This window comes from Platalea leucorodia, assembly GCF_965183815.1.
Source record: "Platalea leucorodia genome assembly, chromosome: 3".
NCBI classification, from domain to species: domain Eukaryota; kingdom Metazoa; phylum Chordata; class Aves; order Pelecaniformes; family Threskiornithidae; genus Platalea; species Platalea leucorodia.
In genome coordinates, this window is record NC_138825.1 from 54,189,134 (window position 1) to 54,211,709 (window position 22,576).

Consider the following 22,576-nt stretch of genomic DNA (forward strand, 5'->3'; position numbering starts at 1 on the left):
AAGGGTAAATACTGTTAAGTGAGGAAAAATGTTACTATACCCATCAGTTTCTAAAATAGAGCTTATAGCTATCTGACTATCCCTTTCAAAGCACTGTTTACAAAGTCTTGGCATAAAAATTATGGCTTAAAAAGACGGGGTTTTTTCTCTGTTGTTATGACCTTTGCTGCTCTCTGTTTCCTGTATGTTGTCTGACAGAGTCGTAAATTATTTGAGAAACATACTGTATTTGAGCACTTGTCTGGAAACTACTTAACACTGCAAAATATGTATGTAAAACTCTATTATATGTATATGTATATGTATTACACGTGCCAAGATGTGTTAGGATTTCTGGTGTGCCAATCTCTGAAGGCCCTTCAGAGTCGGGAGGCTTTCCCTGCAGGTGGATTGGACTGAGGCCCCAACTTCTCGGTTTTATTTGTTCTGATATATCCTATTAATTCATTGCAGAGAGAGAAGGGATATCAGACTTCTTCCAAAATGTGAAAATTTATATATAAAGGAAACTTACGGACTCTCTTTTTAGGGCTGCTCATATTTCTGTTCTGCTGTTTCAGCTGACTTGAACAACGTACGCTTCTCTGCCTACCGTACGGCCATCAAAATCCGAAGACTGCAGAAAGCACTGTGCTGTGAGTTTGGCCTTTGAGACAAATTGTTTTTCTACAGTACTTGGGGAAGGGAGGGTCGGCTTAAGTCTAACAACATTAATGTTTAACAAGGGACTGGAAACATCCTTGACAGATTGTCAACGAACAAAATGGCAGGAAGAATTGCTAATAGTAGGTATCATTATTGCAAATAAATAAAATCAATTAATGAAAAAAGGGGTGCAGCAGGTAAGTTGAAATGGTACGCCCACTAAGAATACTTTGAGAAGTGATAGGAAAATAAATATTGGTCCTCTTGACTATTGCATACTATCCCTGATACAAGCTGATACAAACCAATGTGAAATGATGTGAGCTAAAATCCTCACCTTTGACATAAACCCAGGTATTTTATTATATTTTAGAGAATTCTATTCCATTTTTTGTGTTTACTGCTGCTAGATATAACTTTGAAAATATTCCTTCCTCTCAGAGAGGATATCTTGCTATGTGAATTCCAGTTAAAGAGGAGTTCAGGCCGCTCAAAGTGTGAGGGGAAAGGATACAGATCTGTATGGTCGGTTATAGGTAGTTGGTATTGCTGTACATTTTAATCACAAAAAGCTACTAGGACAAAACAAAGTACTATTATTAGCAATAATAGTATATATATATATATAGGGGATATGGGAAAGAGTGTTAAATAAAATAACAATGCATTTAATGTGCACATTGGATATTCTGCCCAGACGTGTGTTGGCATTTGTCCCTGTTTTTAACCAATCTGATAATTCAGCCACAGTCCACTCTGAAGAGCACATAGATTTCGTCAGCAGGAAAGGATAGGTGTCTACTGAGTAGGCTCAGCTGTCTGAACTACTTCATTTCCAAGATTCATGTTTGTATCTCCAATTTTCTGTTCTGTATTTGCCAGGTATTTAAAAAAGCATTTCATATCACAGCTATGGTTTAATTCAGCAGCAAGTTGCACGATGGCCATGTTCAAAGTTTAGCAGCCTCAGAAGTGATATATCAGGAGATCTTGTCCTGGCCTCTGGACTTAGGACTTCTCCGAGTCACACAGCAAGTACCACACTGTGATTCTGGGCTCTTGCCTGAGTCTCCTGTGCAAAGCAAACTCGGAGTACTCTTTGGAGTCATCCTGCCACTGCTATTTCTGTATTGTCCTTGAGAATCAGGATGAGAATAAGAAAGATGGTGCTTTCTTGGAGGAGCTGAGCTAGCTTGTAACTGCTTAATGTTCATTTCAGAGAAATGAGATTGAACTAATAGTTTGACATAATACAGAAATGGTTTACATTCTAGAGAGAGGCAAGACACGAAGACAAGATAACTGAAAGGGCAAAAAGCTTAGAAGGAAGTGAGATTTTGTGAGAAGGCAGAGAAGAGAGGGTGTCTGGAAGAAAACTAACTGAAAGATAGAACTGGAGAGATTAAGGTGTACAAAAAGAAAGGAGTGCAAAAAATTCTGTTGTAGAGATGATGAGAATATGAATTTTAAAAATTATTAGGACTATGACTGGAAAAGAAAATACATAAAAACACACATCTACCAGAAAGAAAATAGGGTGAGGTAGAAAAGAAAATGGAAACTGGACAATTCTGGAAAGAGACGTGAGTTGTCAATGAGTGTGAAGGTTGCAGATTTTAGACCTTTCAAAAGATCTTCGCAACAGCTGGCGTAAAAATGTTGTATGTTATCAAATTGTCTTGTCTAAACTCAGGAGTCCTTGCTGTGGAAGGCCTTTTCAGCCCTGAAGGGTGTACCGTACTGCAGTCTGAGTAGGAACACAAGAAGGGCAAAACCATCCTAAAGATGCAAGCAAGGAAGGAGTTGCACAAAGTGGGGTCCCTTCCCGCCCTCCAGGTGGTTAGTTTTCTTTCCAGCCTAGAAGACAGCAGTCTGATCTTGGCAGTAGCTTCTTGGCTGGACTTCAGATATGCATTATACCAAATGAAGCTGTGCCTGAGATGCTAGCTAGCTACTGCGGAAAGCTGGAGTGCATCTATGCAACAGTACAGGCTCTTGGGAGCACCTCTTGCCACTTCTTCATATGCTATACTGGCTTCTAACAGAATTTCAAATCAAATTTGAGACCTTGGGTTCAAGGTCTTACATTTAAGAAAAAGCAGAACCTGTCCTTTGAAAGATTGTCTGATGGTATTGAAAGAAAAACTGTATTTCTTTGGCACAGCCTAGAGCTTCTCTGTGCAAGAGATATGGTCCCACCTAAGGCTATAGTTTCATCTCCCAGCAAGACTAAAGAGCCTTATGAGCTTTCTACTTATCAGTGCGCAGGGTATAAAGTATGCATCAACATGTACCTAAAATCCAAAAGCAAAGCAAGAAACCAGAAAGCAAAGTAAAATTCCTCTTGTGCATGCTGCTCCCCAGGGAAGAGTGAAAAAACAGACTGCATGTGATGGATGCTAATCATGCTGCCTATTCCTGATAGGCATGCAGATTGTCTAGTGACCTGTATAGAACAAGCTTCACTTTCATTACTTCTAATAAGCTTTGAGGAGGAATATACTTCTTGCTCTTGCTTTTACTGTAAAATATATCAATTTCTGTAATAACTGCAATGGTTAGCTCTCCTCATTCACAGATTTCAGAAGTGCATTCCTATCAAAGTGAATGGTGTCTTCAGTTTCAGGGGAGGGAGGTGGAAGGAGGACAGAGGGAAGTTGTAAGAAGTAAGAATATTCCAGTTTGAAAGAGCCAGGAGTAAAACTGTCATCTCTACAGATCCAATCTGCCTCGTTATTTATGAAGCTGTTTGCTTGCTCCATCTCTCTGCCTCATGGGAGGAGACAACAGCAATAAAATCTTTGTCTTTATTACACACACATATTTGACAAAGGATTGGTGTAATTTATGAGAACACAACATTGTGGGTTTTTAAGACAGACATGGCAGATTATTCACAAAGCTAAATACTACAAGAATTTTCTGCCTCTGAACAAGAACTCGTTATGATCAGGCACAATTTTAAGACCACCTTCAAAAATATAGTCAGTGCTGTTCGTTTTGTCATTGTTTGCTTAGCTGATTATTTCTTGCCAGAGAACAGGTCGAATTCCCTTTGACTGTGATGATTCTCAGTCTGATTCTGTCCCGTGAATGGCTGCTGAGGTAGCCAAAACACAGCATGTGCTAGCACCTCCTCTCTGAGGCAGGGGAGAGTGGTTAAGCCCTATCTAGAATTCTTTTCTTGACTTTTATTTGTTGGTGGTTTTGTTTTAAGGTAGAGAAAGAGTCATATTCTGTGCCCCTGCCATTCATTCTCTGGCCTGAGTTAGTTTAGTCTTCCATTGTATTTCCTGTGATTTTAAGTGTGGATGGTTTTTAAAGGTGTTTGGATGCAGAATGCTTCAGGAAGGCTTATGTGCTAAGGCAAAGAAAATGTCAAAACATATCACTAGAAAATGAGGTCACTGTAAACTGCAAAATGTGACAAATTACTGTCACAGACGCAGTGTGTGTATAACTGCAAAGGCCTTTGTGGTGAAAACTCCAAGGGCACAGCTGGAGTAGGATGCACGGTCCTGCTTGCACTTGATAGATTTTGACTTTGCAGTAAGGACTGGTAACACAGTATTAGTGCTATACAAGCAAGTTCAGGAGTATGTAATTTGAGAACTGCACTTTGGAAAGCTTATCTGATGCCAAATCTCTCTTCTGAGTCTTTTGTCTTGGTAAGTGTCAAAAAAACATGGTTCTGGGGAAGTTATTCCCTCCCACTCCCCCCACCCTCCTTTAGAAGCAGGAAAGTAGAGTGATGTTTCATCTTGTTCTGTTTTTTGGAAGGTAGATTCCTGCAGAGACTAATATATGTGTGTATGTACCTATGTATATTTATTTTGCAGGAAGCTGAGAAAGGTTGCAGGTTGGAAAGAACAAATTCTTGGCTTCTCTGTCTCAGATTATGTGGGGCAGATGTACTGAGAGCACTTCCCCACTGTAGCAGAAGAGTGGGGCCAGAGAGAGTATCCTGTGTTGCAGTTGTACTGGGCAGCTATGCAGCACCAGACCCTGACTATATTTTATTCTTGTGCAGCATACTTTAGCTCATTTTCAAGAAATTATATTGCCCCAGATACTGAAGTGTGGTACTGGAAGGGAAAAAGGGAACAAAACCACCATGCATATTAAGAATTCTGTCACTGAGCTCCTCTAGGTGATTTAAAATTTAAGAATGCTAATGGGAATATCAACTGCACAAGGCTAAGGAACGAACATTAACGCACACAAGACTAAAAGCGAGAGCCATGTAGACTTCCCTCAGCCATCCAGTCTTTTGCAGGAACTGCTGTCATTCACAAGGTCTTTCTAATACAAAAGCTCCATAGCAATGCCTGCCTGTTTTCTGTGGGGTTACAGCAGCCTCAAATTTGCCATTAGCAGCTGCATGTCATTACTTGCTCCTGAGTCAGTTGCTCACATCTGCTTGAACAGTGCTGAATGACGTGGTTTCTGTTTATAGTTTTCCTTTGGGAAAGTCTCCTCACTACAGAAAGGAAAGAATGACCCTTGTGTCCATTTGTTAGTTAACAGCAGGATTGGTCATTCAGCACATTGGAGCAGATGCAGAATAGTACTGCAAAAATGCACTAAAAACTGTGTACAGTAGGCTTCATGCCAGAAATGATGCGAGTCTCAGATTAGCTTTTCCCCATCTGCATAAATGCTGTTTATTTAAAAACTTTCAGAAATGGAAATGTAATGAGAAAATAATCCCTCTTTACCTCAGCCCAATCCAGGGGTGCTGCTAGTGGGTAGACCTTACCAGGGCAGGATAACTGCCTGTTCCCAAAGTTCATTCAGCCAGGTGAGTGCTGATGTACGTGGGGATGGAAGTAAGTTCCTCTGGTTGTTCTCCATGAATGGTGTCATCCAAAAGCGTAAGTTTTGCTTAATTTGCATTAGTACAGCAGCAGAGTTTCCTTTTAGTATGAAAATACTGAAAGTGCCTCTCCCGATTCCCTGATTCCCTCTCGAATCCTTTGGCAGAAATGTGAATGTGAGATCTTAATGCCAGCAGATCAAGATAAGAAGTTAGCAGGCTTACTTCAGTGTCTGTTGAATTGCCGTTTTCAGTGCAAGGATGGTTATGCTAAGCCAAGCGCAAAGGCTACAACTTTCTGGCATTCCAAAGCATTCCAGGTTTTCACTGGCTTTAAAAAGGGCAGGTTTTGGGTGCTGTCAGTCTGTCTTAGGAAGCTTCTTACCTGCTTTTAGGCACCCCGTTAAGTACATTACAAAAACAGGTTGAAAAAAATACCACCGCCAAACTGTTTACAATAATTTTGAGGGTTTCCCCCCCCCTCCATGGGTCCTGAACGGCAAGCATGAAAAGTGGCTGTCTCTCCTGAGGGCAATATTCATGTGACTGGATAGCATGTTATAGTTTTGCACCTGGCTTCACCTGCCTCCCTCCACCCCTCAAAAAAATAGTCTGCATTGCATTGCAGTGTGTGTGTGGGGGTGATGGTGGGTGTTTTGTTTTGTTTTTAAATATGCCCGTGAGCCTTTTACAGTGTATTACATATTTTCCAGCTACTGTAGAAGATTGCTGCAATGTACCGCCAAATGCTTTGGCTACCTCAGGTCAAACTAGTGGCAAGGTATTTTGCTGCAGTTAGCAGTCTGCCTGTTTGGTAAATGCATGGCTGGCATTTGTTTGTATAGCCAAGAGATGGGCTTTTAGAAAAAAAGAAAAAGAAAATAAAAAGCAAACAAACATAAAACCCCTGCAAGTCTGATGCTGTAAAGTTAGAACAGAATGTACAGATGTCAGTGAGGGAGAGAAAAAGTAAGGGCTGTGAGGTACTGTTTCTCATTTTACAGTGATGTAGACTGAGGAAAAGGGATTGGGAATGTAACCTCCTTTTGGCCTCTAACCTTATCTTTTGGTAGATGCTCATTGAGTTCTTGAGAGAATTGCTCATAGTGGTTACTGTTGCCTTGCTCCTGCTTTTTTCTGCTGTACTTACATTCCAGCCCAAGCTAGACTTACCTGATTTGCACAGACTGCCCTTCTGGGGTCCTTTTAACATTACCGGTGCAGAGCAATTTACAACACATCTGAGATTGTCATGTTTCATTTCCTTTGAGAGATGACATTTATAGTGTAAATGTGTTACTGGCTCTCCAGAAACCGCTCTGTATGAGCTCAGAATATACTTCAACTTTATGTTGTATACACTGTAGCAAGCATACTGATACATTGCAACTATTTTTTGTGCTAAAGTCCGTGCTTCTGTCAAAAAAATGTCACTGAGGATCATACCACCCTTTGACTTAGATTATTCTTCCTTCTTTTACACCAAAATAAGTTGCCTCTTTTCCACTTTGTTTTGCAAAAGGAATTAGAAGAACTCATTGACAGCTTTTTATTTTTGCCGTGCAAAACCCAGATTTTCACAATTGTGGTCACATTTCTGTGGTTCTGGGGGCAAAACCCTTGTCACCTCTAGGGTATCCATAACAGCACTAGCTGCTTATAGAAAGCATGTTGTAATAAAGGAGATCAAAATATTTTTCATGAAAGCGTAACATTTTGTGTTCTGGAAAACAACAATAAATAATTTCCCTGTGTCCCTCTCTGCTTTCTCTTAAGCCTTAATTTAGCAACTGCTGTTCAGTTAATCAGGCCCGAGTATATTCCTGCTGCATTTAAGAGAACATTGTTACCTAAGAATTTGCTTTGCTTTACATTTAATCAAAAGTGATAGTCATTTAATGGGTTTCTGCTTTATGGTAAATGCCAAGAATCCTTTAAGCCCAGTGGACTCCCAGTGTGCGTACATCTGAAGTTAGGATCCTCTAATTACACAGACTACTTCAGCGGCTTTTTAAATGTTCTTCCGAACTGTGTTATTATGGTGTTCTTGTTGATTCTGGTTTTTTAAATATATAGTACCAAAATGCTGTCGACTTCTCACAGAGAACAGTTTTTCACTATAAAGTTACTAAATGAAAGCTACTTCTTGGCTAATTGCAGTGTTTGCTACAATATGCACATGAACAAGTATTGTGAATGCTATGCTCAGGCATCTATATTCACGCCTTTTTTATATTCACGCCTTTTCGTCTTTTTTTTTTTTTTTAATCACCTATTGTTAGTGGACCTGTTGGACCTGAACACAACAAGCGAAGTTTTCAAACAGCACAAGTTGAGTCAAAATGACCAGCTGATTGGCGTCCAAGATGTGATCAGCTGTCTCACTACCATCTACAGCGGACTTGAAGAGAAACACAAAGATATGGTGAATGTTCCTCTCTGTGTAGACATGTGTCTTAACTGGCTACTCAATGTATATGATAGGTAAGTAATAAATCTTTATTCACAGTGTGTAGCCCAGGAATTTAATGTAGTATTAACAAAGTGCAAACCATGGAGACAGAATTGGTAATTTTTGCACGTGACTTATCAAAAATGCTAGACTTATAGGACTGTTGTATGTTTTTTCTGAGTTACTTTTGTGAGGAAGTGTCCATGGTAATAGAAAAATGATAAAGCCTTAGGAAGTTATTTAATGAAGAGTTATATCTTTTGATATTTTTGACTCAGTAATGAAAGTGCAGTTGCTTGCAGTGAGATGTTTCTTATGCTGTCCTGCTCAGATACACTGAAATAACATTACACTGCTTTTATACTACTACCAAACAAACATCAAAAGGCTTTCAAGAAATGTGTATGTGAGTAGAGAACTGGATACGCTGCTTTAGCTGTGTTCCTACTGTAAATGTTCCAAATTGCCCAGATTGTTTGCCATTCATACCAGATCCTATTTCTGCCAGAGGTGGGGACAGTTTTATTATTTGTTTTACACTTAGTTACTTGCATGCCACAATCCTGGCTGAGCTCCCTGTTCTGTATCCCCTGTCGAGTGGTGGTGTGGTTCTGATCTCAGGGCTAAAGCCTGTCTGATGCTGGAGGGTCAGCGGTGTCCTGGTCCCAGCTCTCTTCCAGCAGGTGCAGCTCCTGCCTTGTATCAGTTCTGAGTGCTGGTGCGATGTGATCCACCTGCCCTGGTCCTGGCAGCAAAGCTGTATTTCTCCGGTGGATTGTGGGTTTGCCTCAAGAATGTTTCAAAATGCTTACAGGAAGAACTTGCGGCCTTATTTAAAAGCACGTCCACTACTTCCAGAGAGAGCACTGAGTCTCAGAAGACACGGAAAAAGTTCACTCTAGCAGCCCCTTGTGGTTTTGGCCAGTCCTTTCTGAGCCCCCAGACACTTCTTTCTTCTGCTGAAGGTCGAACTCTGACCTCTCTGCCCTGCCCTGCACTATGTCAGCCTGCATGACTGACAATCAGTATGTTTTTATTTAGTTGTGCCTTTGAGTCACGAGTTTGTTGCTTATTTTTCTTAGTGGTGTTTACTATTCTCATCTCCCTTCTGTAGTAAAAACTGGGAAAAGACTTGGTTTCCAGCAGCTCCTCCATTCCTTATAATGTATCTCCTTACGCTGTTTGAGCAAAGGCATTTCAGGACTCTTCTGGAGCTTACTAAAGGCACAGTAGTGCAATACATGGGATGGTTGCTTCAGTGTGTCTAATTGAATATATGCTTTAGTTCAGAGTTATACACAGAATTACAAATCAGAATTTCTAAGCTGTGTGAGGTTGGTTAGCAAATGTCTTTCCTTTCTCCACATTTGAAGATGGAAAGAGCAAAAGTATTTCTTGAGTAATGATAGCAGTTCTTATACCTGGCTTTGCAAAAGAGAGCTATTACTTCTTGATGTATGCATTATCTTCGCTATGTTCACTCACTTAATCAGCGCCGAATTCTAACAGTTCGTAGCTTTTTTCTTTTTTCCCCCCAGAGGATTACATGCCAGTACTCCTATACTTCATGGATATTTAATTTAATTTTATTTTTATTTTAAATATTGTGATAGGAGAGAGGGAAGGAGGGAACAGAGTACATACAACCATTTATCATTTATGTGCTGACTACCTATTATGCTTTGTCATTTGAATATTGCTATTTAATATTGTGACATTTCTGTTAGTTGGACTCCTCATCATTACTGCTGGAAAATTGGAGAGCCCATCAAATAATGACTGGGACTTCTTCCTGCAATTATTTTTATTTTGCAGAGCTCTGTATTGTGGGTGAATAAGCACATCACTTGCAAATAGAGCAGTAGATCAAGTGGGTTGCTTGACTTAAATGTTATTTGTTATTTAGAATAAGAGACTTAATAATGTTGGAGACATTTTGTAGTTACTGGTTGTGGTTTTTTCAGATTGATCACAAATCCATTATATTTTCTTTAGCTTACCTTTGCTTCCTAACTTCAGTTAAAAGTCAGTTTTTCAATCTGTTCATATTTAAAATGCACGTAGTAAGCAACAAGCCTTTCTTTCAATAACGTTTCCTGTTGCTCCCGTTTCCCCTTGATAATTCTATTGAAAGCATTAGTGTAGATAATTCTTCAAGCTGATGAAAGACTTTAATCTTCAGTCAAACTTTGAATAATGGAGGATGAAGGTTTTCTGAGATAAAATTAACCTTTTACAGTATGTTTCCTTGCTCACCTTTCAAATCCACTCCAGGAGAGGGGAAAAAAAAAAAGCTGAAAGAACAGTCACCGATTTTGAGCTGCCTTTCTTTTTTTCTTTTTTTTTTTTTCCTTTTTTTTTAATTGGCCTTTAGGAAAGAACTAATTTGTGTCTTGGCATTTCCATTGTTTATTGCACTGGTATTGCACATGTACAATGTTTCAAATCGTTAAACTGCCTACAAAAAGCATCTGTTAGTCGCATGCTATTAACCTGGGATTTAATTACTGATTCACAGATTGATGGCAAACCGGGTAGTTCTTCAGATTTACCTACAGATGTCTTTGGCCCTTAAAAAGAACCAATTTATTTTTAGAAATAGCAGGCAAGTCTGTTGTGTTCTGGTATTTTCTGACACATCAGGAATGATTCATTCTTCAAGCTGAGTAGAGGAGAGAAACATTAAATTTACTTGCTGACTTTTACTTTTTCAAGGACACGAAGATTGTTCCAGGCAGCAACATCTGCCCTGTAAACTTTATCCAAAGTTAAAATTCCTTGCTTTGGTTAGTCCAGAGATTCTTTTTTTTTTTTTTTAAATGAAATTATAAATAAATGCGTTGCATTTTACAGTGAGAGCTGTGAAGGAAATTGTTTGCTCTAGGAAATCGTTTGGCCGGGCCTGTGTTTAAATAATCCAAAAGCAAGAGCTGGTGGTTATTGTTCTGGACTATATACTGTTAAATTTGCTAAAATCTCCAAAAGTCATTTACATGAAATGGACTGATAGCTTTCAGTACTAATGGAATAACTCAACACCCCTTGAAGTGAGTTGGTTTAGATATTTTAAAGTCTGTCATACTTAAGATAGAATACATATACTAATTGTGGGTGATGACTCATTATTTCAATCAAAATTACCCAATGTTCATAAAGAAACTTTTACATGCACTGTTTTTAAAGTCTTGCAATGTTTATCTGACTTCTTGTATTTCAACTTTGGAATTTTCTTGATTTTTGTTATGTTAGGATACTTTTGATAATGGATTTTTTTTTAATTTAATTTCTTTGGTGCATTAGTATAGGAAGGGTATCTATGGTATGGCATGTATGCTAACTTTTTTCATGTGATCAAAGCTGTCATTTATGATCATTCTCTATGGCCCAGGCTTCCCCTGAAGAATTACAACTTTGTTATTTATTGTTGCACTTGTACACCTGGTAAATTCTAATACCAGGTTGAGTTAATATCCCAGGCCTTACCAGCATGTTAAGTTCAGCAAAATCTGAACTTCTGAGGAATGAGAAGGATGAGAGACCTGCTCAGTCAGCCTTAACTTTATGCCCTGGTTTTGACGGTAGTTGATAGAAATCTTCTGCATGCACTCCAGTTGCATTCCCTGTGTTGATGATAGCTGTCTTGGTTTATAGAGGACTCTGCGGGAGCATCTCGGCAGGCTGTGGTAGTAGTAAGAAGCACTGTAGGAAGGACATGGCCCTTTGTAGAGCAGGAAGATGACTCCTCTGTGGTTGATCAAGGGGGAGGCATCTGTGGGGACCTTCAGAATCTACCAGGCTGCCTCCTGCTGCTGGGTTATGTAGATAACTGATAGCTGCCGTCCTTGGTAGTCCTTAATTGTAGCGTCAACATTGACCCGGCTTGAGAGCTCTTTGAGAGAAGTCAGAACTGAAGGAGGCTCATCTTCTTACTTCTCCAGTTTTCCTTGCTAGTGCCTGATGTTTTTATGCTGTTGCCCCCCACCCTCAGGGGACGTAGGGTTCCTCTGGACTTGATATTGCTTATCTTGTTTTCTGTTGGTTTGCCAGTCATCTGTATAGTGTATTCCTGTTTGCTATCTCTTGTACTTAATCTGGTCCTCTGTCTGGCAACTTTTTGTAATCTGGCTAACTCCTGTGTGCAGCTGTGCCCATCGCTGTTTGCCCCTTTGGTGTTCACATTGTTCAGGTACTTAGGTAAAATGCTTATATATTGTGTCTGGCTATGCTATCGCGATGCTACAGAATACTTGCATGCCATCGTTGGTAATGAGTTTTGTACGCTTATATTCAACAATCTAATATTAATTATATCCTGATTAGTACATTTATAATTTACAGGTGTCACAGGCCTCTGTTTTGACTATGGTGTAGACTGTGTTTGCCTGTCAATTGAGTTTTGGGTCCTAACTCTGTATTAGGATGTTACTTAGAGAAAGGAATAAAGTTTGCATATGACAGTTGCATGATTATGGAACATTTTCGGAAAGTGCACTAAACTCATTTGCCTGGAAAGACATACCTTCAGATAATTTTAACCCTGCTTTAATGTCTGTCATTGAATTTCCTAGGTGTTTGAGCAGAAAGAGAAATGTTAGTTTTAGGATTTAGCATGCTGCTTTGCAGCTGAAATGTTCTTGTGGCCAAGTAGAGCTAAACTATATGATGTGATTCCCAAGTGCTCCACACAGCTTGTGCCCGATGTAGTGAGGTTGGGATCGTAGTTGTTTCATCTGTTTGGAGTTCAGTTGTTACAGGATTAGCAAGGGAACTCACGGGGTGTGGCTCACGTCTACGGCCCCTGTTATCTGTGTGTTGCCTGTTCTTCCCTCCCTCCCCTCTCCTGCATCCTCTAGTTTCAGTATCTCCTGTAGTAAGTTATAGGATAAAAGTGTTCTCCCTTTCTCTTCTAATACTACAACCATTTCTAGCTTACCCTTTTTTTCCTCATTTGCTTATGTTATTGTACAGTAGTGACAGGCGTCAGTTTTTATATGAAGTTGCTTTTTGATATTCTCTACAGCTGTGTTGGACCTCTGAAACAGCTGAATGGTTGCTCTCTGCTTGGATGGAGAGTCCAAACTATGCAACAAAGTTGTATGTGCTCCAATCCAATCCAGCCTCTCTGCTCATGCAGCATGGTACCCCCCCATGCCCTTGACCAAATGATCTAGTTAGCTGATTCCCCACTAAACTAGTCCTCTCTGTACTATATGCTTTCAACGCACTCTCCTACCATGCCTGGAAATGATGTGTACCTTTTTTGAATGCCTATTTTAGCAGGTTTAAAAGTTGAATTACTTTTGGGTTCTGTGCCACCTCCTGACTGGCAGTGGATGAAGGTGCAATAGGGGGATCATACCTGAGGCAGATAGGGCAGAGCCTGCCTGGTGCATATGTAGAGGCAACGGAATCACCTACAAAACCAAGGATTTCTTTATTTCCTCCTTCCCCTCACCTCTCTTTCCTCTCACCTTCCCCACTAAAACAATAAAATTCCAGTTCATTTGGGAAAGGAGAAGAATGTCAGCATCGCACTATATAAGGGCAATGAATCCTTAGACTTTGTATTGCATGGGGAAAGAGGGACAAATGGAATCTAGTAAACAAGAAAAGCACTTCTGACAAGCAGCTATAATGCTTTTGACATTTTTCACTTGAAGATAGGTCAGAGGTCAATAATGTGCCATTGTTGTACTGCCTTTCACTGCTGTATTGATGGAGAATGGACAACTTTTGCTCTAAACCAGTTAATAGAGGTATAATGGTTCAGGCTTCCCTTCATCAGGATCAGAGCAAAAGATATGTGAGCTGCTTAAAGTGGTCTTATCAATTGATTTTGTAATGACAAGCATGCTTGTGCTGCTGTAGTGAATCTGAATAGTGTGCTGGCACTTAATTCTAAATACTCGACCCATAATTTTTGTATGAATTCAAGCATTAAAAAGTTTCCTGAACCTTCCCACTGTAAGGCCTTGATTTTTAGGTGTTTGTACACACAGCGCAATTAGATGGTTGTGCTGCCATTCAGAGGCACCTTGACAGGCTGGAGAAAGGGGACAACAGGAATCTTATGAAGTTCAATGCAGGGAAATGCCAAGTCCTCCCCCTGAAGAGGAATAACCCCATACACCAGTACAAGCTGGAGGAAAGCAGCTTTGTAGGAAACGCCCTGGGGGTCCTGGTTGACACCAAGTTGAACATGAGGCAGCAACATGCGCTTGTGGCAAAATAGGCCAACAGTCTCTTGGGCTGCATTAGGAAAAGCCTTCCTAGCAGGTCGAGGGAGGTAATCCTTCCCCTCTACTTGGCCCTGGTGAGATACATCTAGAGTGCTGGGTCCAGTTCTGGGCTCCCCAGGACAAAAGAGACATGAACAAACTGGAGTGAGTCCAGTGAAATACCATGAAGATGATTAAGGACTTGGAGTATCTGATGTATAGGGAAAGGATGAAAGACCTGAGACTCTTCAACCTGGAGAAGAGAAGTTTCAGGGGGATCTCATCAATGTGCATAAATACCTGATGGGAGCAGCAGAGAAGATGGAGCCAAGCTCTTCTCAGTGGTGCCCAATGACAGGACAAGAGGCAGTGGGCACAAACTGAAACACAGGAAATTCTGCTTAAACATATAAGAAAAATATATTTTTAATATGTGAGGGTGATCGAACAGTGGCACAGGTTGCCCAGAGAAGCTGTGCAGTCTCCGTCCTTGAAGATATTGAAAACCCATCTGGATATGATCCAGGGCGCCCTGCTCTACCTGACTGAGCAGGGGCATTGGTCTAGATGATCTCCAGAAGTCCCTCCCAACCTCAGTGATTTTGTGGCTTTCTAAGCTGGGCAAACTTCAACTATTGAATTGGAAGTGTCAATGCTACAAAGTCTATAGGTTTGGTGGAGGAGTTTTGTTGGGGTATGGTGTGGCTTTTTTACTGTATATATAATTTCAGTGCTAATATTTAGGTGTTTCCAAGAAAAATGCTAGGGGAAAATATCTTTAGAAAAACATAATACAGCAGGCTGTGTAATTCTTTTTTATAATTTATTAAGGAAATGCTTTTTGTGCAAAGGAAGTTTTTCATAGTCCCTTTAACAATCTGCTGAAATCTGGAGAAGTTTGAAGCCTCTACATATGTGCCGTGACCTTTTAGGTGCAAAGATTTTTCTGAGTTTCTACCTTTAATAAAGAACTGCTCTAGTCAGTCCTGAGTTAAATCAAACCCAAATGAATGTTCTGCTTTGGTTTTCCCTTGAATACAAAGGTAAAACACAGACAACCCTACACAGGAAAGAATGGGGAAAGAACTTCATCAGGGTTGCAAAATGAGCCATTTACACATTAAGGTATGCCAGAATGATGTAGTGTCTGTGATTGAAAGAGGTAATTTGAAGCTAGGCTTGAATGTATAAAATAGGTGGCACTTTTATAACATTCTGGAAAATTAGGTCCTGATTTTCAAACTAGGCAGTAAAAGTAATGGGTGTTTTTGATTAATTTAGCAATAATTTCTCTGTACCTCTGTTCCAGCTTGTGGAATGGAGAAGATAATGCTGTCTAGTCTCACTAGATTAGGTGATGGTTGTGAAGACAAATGCATTAATATTTGTAAGGCGCTTAGCTAATTTACCGAGAGCCCAGGAGTAAATTAATAATTTTGTATTCAGCACAACATTTGTGAAGTAAATCAAATAGCAGACCATATGTTGAATGGATAGGACAGAAAGAGATCTCTAATAACCACTCCAGAAGTAATTAAAGGATATATCACTTCAGCATGATAGAAGGGACCAAAGTAATGTTTGGGGTGATACTAATTTTAGTATTCTCTTACTTGCTGGTGAAGGACCCAGCTAACCTTAAATGCAGGGGTTTGTGTATAATATATACAGTTTAACTACTATTCTCATTATTTTTTGCCATGTCTCATCTAAAGAGGAATTGTGTCATGTTTTTTGGTCTTTGAAAGAAGAAATCATCACATCTTTTAAGTATATGTTTCTGCACTGATCTTTTGAACTTTAAAATTGTCCGTTTCCGTGTACCCTGGGTTTATTGCTGTAGTACCTTTTTGAACAGTGTTTGTCTTGCAGGTTTAAAATCACTTGCTTTGGTACCCATTTATCTGTTCTCAAGTTGCTTAAGGTTTGATGTGTGGTTTTTTGGGTTTGGGCATTTTTTTTTTTTCATGTCGGTCAAGACAAGCCTGAAGTCACATTGCTTAACAAGAACGACAGCTCCACATCATTTAATTACTGCATGTGGTTGGCTGTTTATGTCGTGATACACATGTATATCAGAGTATTTTAAACATAAAAGGAAAAAATGAAGTGAAATAAATGAATGAATGAATTACCGTGATATGAAAACTTGTTTTTATTTTGCAGTCCTTGTGTTTCACACTGAGTAATAGGCTTTCCTGCTGTGTGCTCATGTATTTTTTCGTGTATATCACATTAGTAAATCATGTTGAGAGCTTTACAGAGCTAAATGTCTGCCCTTTTGGAGTAATACAAACTGTTTTGACGTGTAAACCACTTAGAAGGCGAGCTGAGCTTTTGTAAGGGAAGCATTCTTAATGTGATTTGTAGTGTTAATTTGTTTTGAGATTTGAAGTGTATTTAAAGTAGAACTCACTAATGCCTTTGCATTTTTTAATAGACTTGAGTTGGAATGAAATAAAATTAAACTGTATTAAATGGTCTTATCTTTATAATTTCAGTGGCCGAACTGGAAAAATTCGAGTGCAGTCCCTGAAAATTGGCTTGATGTCTCTTTCCAAGGGCCTTCTGGAAGAGAAGTACCGATGTAAGGAAGAATGTATTTTATAAAATGCTTACTTTACATAATTGTCACGTACAATAACAACACACATTGTAGCAAAATTTGTAGTTAAACATTTCTCATGCCTGTAGCAAGACAGTTTTCTTGTATAGAATTGTTGTTTTCATTATCATCTGGGACAATGGAGAAAGAAGGATTTATATCCTGACTGGAAACCATTGATGTCAATTATGCATTGTCATAATGCACAGTATTGCGCTTCCCAAAAGCAAAGGAGAATGTAGCTGTGTGGAAGCTAGAGAGTATTCTGTTTGATTGATTCTGTTCTCATGTGTGTGTGTGTGTACACGTTGTGTTTAGGAAAAAAATCAAGCAAGTCAGCGTTGATTGGAATAGATTGATATGTCTGATAAAGCAAGGAAATACATCAAAATCCAGCAATTGTAGTTTGTGGTCTATGAAAAAGATGATCTGAACTCTGAAAATACTTTTCCAATATCTGTGCTTTCTACCAGAATTGTACAATGAAAGTTCAAATTATGTTGATTTAAGTAATCGCACAAGCTTGAGAAATACTGAGTAGTATAAAAATATTTCACAAAAATAATTGCAGGAGCAGAAGGGAATTGAGTAACTGTGGCAAAACCTCCTGACAAATACAGAACACGAGATTAAGCACTATATAAGGGCATCATAGGTGATGGATAGTTATACGTTATGCACATCATCTTAAAATTACTATTCTTTGCAGTAGTTCCTTGACACATTTCAGAAACTCATGTAAAATGTGTAGAGACTGTATTTGCCGTGTACCATTGGAGCTCTGCAACAATTTCTGCTTTCCTTAGAAGTGTTTGTTTATTAACATTGAGCAAAAGTACAGGTATCTTATGCATTGGAGCATATTTTGGCATCTGAACTTGAGCCGGTACCAAGACTTTGTATTTTTTAGTTTCCTTATGTCATTTGACGTATCTGTGAATTAGTCCATAACTAAAAGAGCTTTGCAGATATACCTTTGTTCAGTAATGACAATTCAGGAGGTAATCTGCCATTTGGTGTGAAATAAAAAGCTTTCGTAAAGTATAGGAGTTAGTTAGGCTGTGGATAACAGAATGATAACCCTACCAAAAGATGTTTTAAAAAAACCCAGAACCTGGGAATAAACTCACATTACATTGCTATCACTAATGAATTAGTATACTTACCGAATACAGGCACTGAAGCAGAACGATGGAAATGACTAGGTCGGATTAATTTTTATGTTGTTGCTTTGTGTCTAGTAGTAAAATAAAAATGGCAGCTGATGGTGGCTGCGGATTTGCGTCGTCTGTGTTAACAGGGTGGGCTTTTTCCTGAAGATTGCTGTGAAAAGTCCTAAAAAATTAGTACAGAAAAAGTCTCAGGAGACTTTTGTACAAAGTGGTCATAACGTCAACCTGAAATACATCTGAAATTGAAATAGTTGCTTGGCTTCTCACAGCAGAGAATTAATAATCAGATAATGCATCCATTTTTTTGTTGTTGTCCTGTTCTGATCAGTGGGCCAGGCTTTGATATCTTTATTGTCCTTACGAACCATAAAATTGTCACAAAACAAAACCCTTCAGTCTGAAAGAAATTTTGCCGAAGGAGGAAGGAAGTAACGGTGTCAGGTACTGGTGGTTGGCCTACGGTGGCTATGCAGTCGGCATTTTGGGGTCCTCTGGCACCAGCTGTGTCACAGACTGATCTTCGGTGCGAGCTCTCTTGTTTGTTTTGCTTTTGTCACACCCTACTAATCATCTACTGTTGAGAGAAATTTTGTCATTATCTATTGAGCTTTCAGATCGTCAGGTGAAAACCATAATGGAAATGCTAAGTATTTTCAAGAAAATGTCACATGGAAGGAAGATCAGTACCCCTGAACACGGGTGCTTAATATGAATTACCTGCCTTCTGATTTTTTCCTTTCTCAGACCAGCGCCTGACATTTGCTTCTCCTTTTGGCTATATTTCTTCTAAGCGTTTCTGAAGCGTTGTCGATCCTAGGCTTCTCTGACCATGGCAGTCGTCCTACGGTCACAGTTGGAGCCCTTAGCAGAGCACAGACCGTACCTTAAATGTTGTAGTCCTAGAGGGGCAAACTCTTCTCAGAGCAGTTGGTAGTAAAACAGGCAAGTTTCTTGTTTTAAAAAGTTTTGGATGAACCCTTCAATCTTTTGTAAAATGCTTAACCAGACTGTCTGCTCAAGTGTTTTCTATGTCAGCCTTCCCAGAGACCAGTCTTTCAGGGGTTAACTTGAAGAAACATAATTTCTGGGCTGCTGAGACATTGGATTTATGAAATAATATGGTAAACTGACAGGGGACAATAATTTCAGTTTACCAGTACAATTGACCTTCATCTTCCTTACCTTTTTGGAGAAATCAAGCTTTTGTTCTGTTTTCTTTCTTTAATGTGAAGCCTTTTTCTCTTTTTTTTGTTAACTGCATGCTCATTTCCAGTATAGGTAGGATCTTTTCACTTGACACATTTTTTAAATATGTTTTGCCAGAGAAATTTCTGTGATTTTTTTTTTTTTTAATTTAATTAAGCTTCTTTTTAAGATGCTGGTCTTCAGGGTTGACATGAGAATGAATCTTTAATTTAAAAAAGTCCCAATTACTTTAGAAGAAATGTTGAAGCTTCAATTAAAGAAAGCCTATTCTTGAAAACATTTAAAGACATACGTAACTTAAAGCACACATCTGGATGCTCCTGTGAATAAAAATGGACCTGCAAATGTAATTGAGTTGCTGTGAGCTGGTTACATCTGTGCTTGTAGGGCAAATAGCCCAGGGCTTCTTTTTGTTGGTGAGGCCAGTGGCCTGGTCTGGCTGTATCGCTGTTATGCTCTCCTTCCTCCCCAAAACAGGGGGGCCACATGTGAGCTACCTGTTGGAAACAATCCCTGACCCTACTTAACTCTCACGTCATTCCTGGCTATTTTGGGGGTGAGAGTCAGTCAACTTTGATCAAAAGCATGATGGGTACACTTTCAGCAGCTTAATGATACAGATGACAGCGTTCCAGTGCTTGGGCTTAGACCCTGATGCGCTGATCAGTTCGTGGGTATAGAAGTAGCCTTAAAAAATGGAAAAGGAGAAAAAAAAAAGAAGGATGCACACTACAAAAGATAATAGTAGCTTAATTCCCAAATACTTAGAGCACAATAAACAAAACACTGCTCCTTTTTACCACTAGTTGTTCATACATTATTACAGGACTTCTGAATACTGTGGAAAAATGGAACATTTCTAACCACTCAATTTTAGTCTGCCCAATGTTCTTGGAAGGTAAATTTCCATCAGATCAGCAAGTGTTTGCAACAGTAAAAATTTTAATTTGCATGTGTGATTATTCACAGCAGGTTTGATGCCTGGTCATGTAATCAGGAGACAAACGGTGTCTCAGAGGTGTGGATTTCCTGAGGGACAACACGAATTTTATCTTCCCTCCCTTTTCTTCAGTTTTAGAGGTTGAGAAAAGTCATAGCACTGTGTAATAAATGGGAGCACATTTGTCTGCATTTTGCTCTTACCTGGGCTCGTTTTTAACACAGAAAGCCTAGATTTGTAGCAGAAGCAGAAAACACCATGGAGTTTTGTTTAGTGTGTAGATTTGTAGGGTTTGGGTCATATCATTTAATGCATAAAAACTGTAGGATTTGAGGTGAAATAGAAGGACTACTTGAAAAATCTCAGCTGTGAAGTAGTTCAATTTTCAAGTGATGTACAACATCCTTGGAATGTGGGGTTTTGGTTTTTTTTAATGTTATGTTTATGTTGTTAATTTTCAAGCCATTTGGAACTAACTGTGATATTAAAAGAAAGGCGGAGGGGAAAGAATGTTCATCCTGTTTGTAACAATACACGTGAACAGATGATGGCACGTTCTCCATTTTGCATATTTTTAATTATATTTCAGTGTAACTATGGAGTCTTTATCATTAGATTCCTTGGAACTGCTTGGGTGGTTCAGGTTTGACAGTGCTAGGTTTGTGATTTTATGTCTTGGCTACTTCAGCAAAAGACATAAAACGTGTGTCATGGACATCATACTACTAACTATCTTATTACCGTTTTGGTAGGAATTTAATAAACTTTTCAACATTTTCAAGTATCTCCTTCTATACCAGCCAGTAAGTACATTTTTTCATGCTGTCCAGCTAAGTTGCAGTTTGAGTCCCGCTGGCTGTCATCCTTGAAATGCTAGTGTGAGGGTGAATTGAATTTAAGATTAACCGATTTTTTTTTTTTCTTGTTTCTGTTGTTTTCCTATGGCTCAGATCTGAATAATCTTTTCTTTCACTTCCCCAATCATTCTTCTTGTCCTTTTGGTAGAATCCTTTGTATAGTTTAGTCTTTATATCAATGTATTTTATGTATAAACTCATATAATATGTATGTACATATTAACAAACTCCATTTTTAAGAGTTTGTGGCTTCTGACATGGCTGGTGGGTGACATACAGGGTCTCTCTTCCCACTGGCGAGAATGGTGTCTGGGTGTGCACCCTGTCAGACCTTAAAAGGAGCTCTCCTCCCATATGTCTGCCACTTGAAAGCTGCTCTCACCATGCCTCCTTTGCCAGGGAACAGCTTGTGGGTTACTTTAAGGAGGTGGGCCAGATAGCAAGAACATTTTGGCTTTCCATGCCTTTAGTTGAGCTTCTCCTCCTGTGTGTCACATCGAAGGCATTGAGGGTTTGGGGAAAAGAGGATACGATCCATGAACTCCCTTGTACTTGGACACTCATCGGTTATGGCGCAGCTGCCAGTGTTATTTGTTTTTTTAAGTGGAGTGATTTGGTGGAGTTTGAGCTCTTCAATGGTATTTGCTGATTCCCTACTTGGAGCAACTGTAGCTGATTACTCTCCCTATTCCCTCTCTTGCCACATCATTTTTCCTCTATTTACTAGATCCCCAATCAACTGAAGGTTTAGGGCTTGGGAAATTACTTCATCTTCCTCCCAGTTGCAGCAGTTAATGAAATGTTCTTCTTTTAGTGCCTGTTTCCACTGTAGACTGATGCAAACAGAAAGAATAAAGCAAGCATTTTTTTTAATCCTACCAGGTCATTTAAACTGACTCTTAGAAACTGGAAAAGTATCCCAACCACAGCTGAGGAAGCTAGCCAGGATCTGGGATTGCCGAGACGAGCCTACAGTCGTGCAGTACTAGTTCTGTCACTGCTGTTGTCTGTGGGGTTTTTTTCTTACCACTGAGTGCTGAAGATGCTGAAGCATTTGTTTGACTGGGCAAGAAAGGGGCGAGAAAAATAAAAGAACCTCTAAAAATTTATTCAGTCATCTGGATTTCTATTTTGTGAAAATCCTTTCTTCCGCCTCAACCTCCTTTGCCAAGAAAAAAGTATGACCAGACTTTCTGAAGCACATTGACAAAGCTTGACAGTTGCTCCAAATGAAGGGCAAAACAATTTACAGAGTGTAATAAGAGTTTCTCTTAAGTGTTTATGAACAAAGCTTGTCTTTTTCCCAATCAGAAATGCAGTCAGACTGAATTTTCAAATTTCATTTATTTCTAATCTATTAACAGTTGTTCTGGTAGGAAACATGAAAAGTAGGGGAATAGTATAAATGGATTTTTTTTTTTTTTTCTTTTAAGATTACTTGGCGCTTTAATCCAAGCCGGCCACTGAGTGCAAAAGGAGAATGTAAAAGCCAGCTGGAATGAACACAAAGAATTCACCTCCATTTCTTCTGTAATTTATACCAGTCACAGAATTTAAAATTATTTCTAAGATGAAGTCAATGTTTAAGATATTTTCAGGAGAGATTTGTCTTGTGACTAAATATTAATGTACACAGCTACAAAGTTCATAAATCAAGGATTGTTG

The 22,576-nt window shown here is 39.2% G+C and overlaps 1 protein-coding gene across 6 annotated transcripts in view; it reads left to right on the forward strand.

The window, feature by feature from the left end:
- UTRN (utrophin) overlaps positions 1–22,576 on the forward strand; it is a gene marked incomplete at its 5' end in the record, with an annotated part of 401,089 nt that overhangs the window by 334,461 nt on the left and 44,052 nt on the right. For all 6 annotated transcript variants that reach the window (XM_082306872.1, XM_082306874.1, XM_082306873.1 and 3 more), the window contains 3 exons: positions 561–635; positions 7,744–7,945; positions 16,633–16,718. In XM_082306872.1, the coding sequence (XP_082162998.1) occupies positions 561–635; positions 7,744–7,945; positions 16,633–16,718 (363 nt within the window). The remainder of the gene's footprint in view (positions 1–560; positions 636–7,743; positions 7,946–16,632; positions 16,719–22,576) is intronic.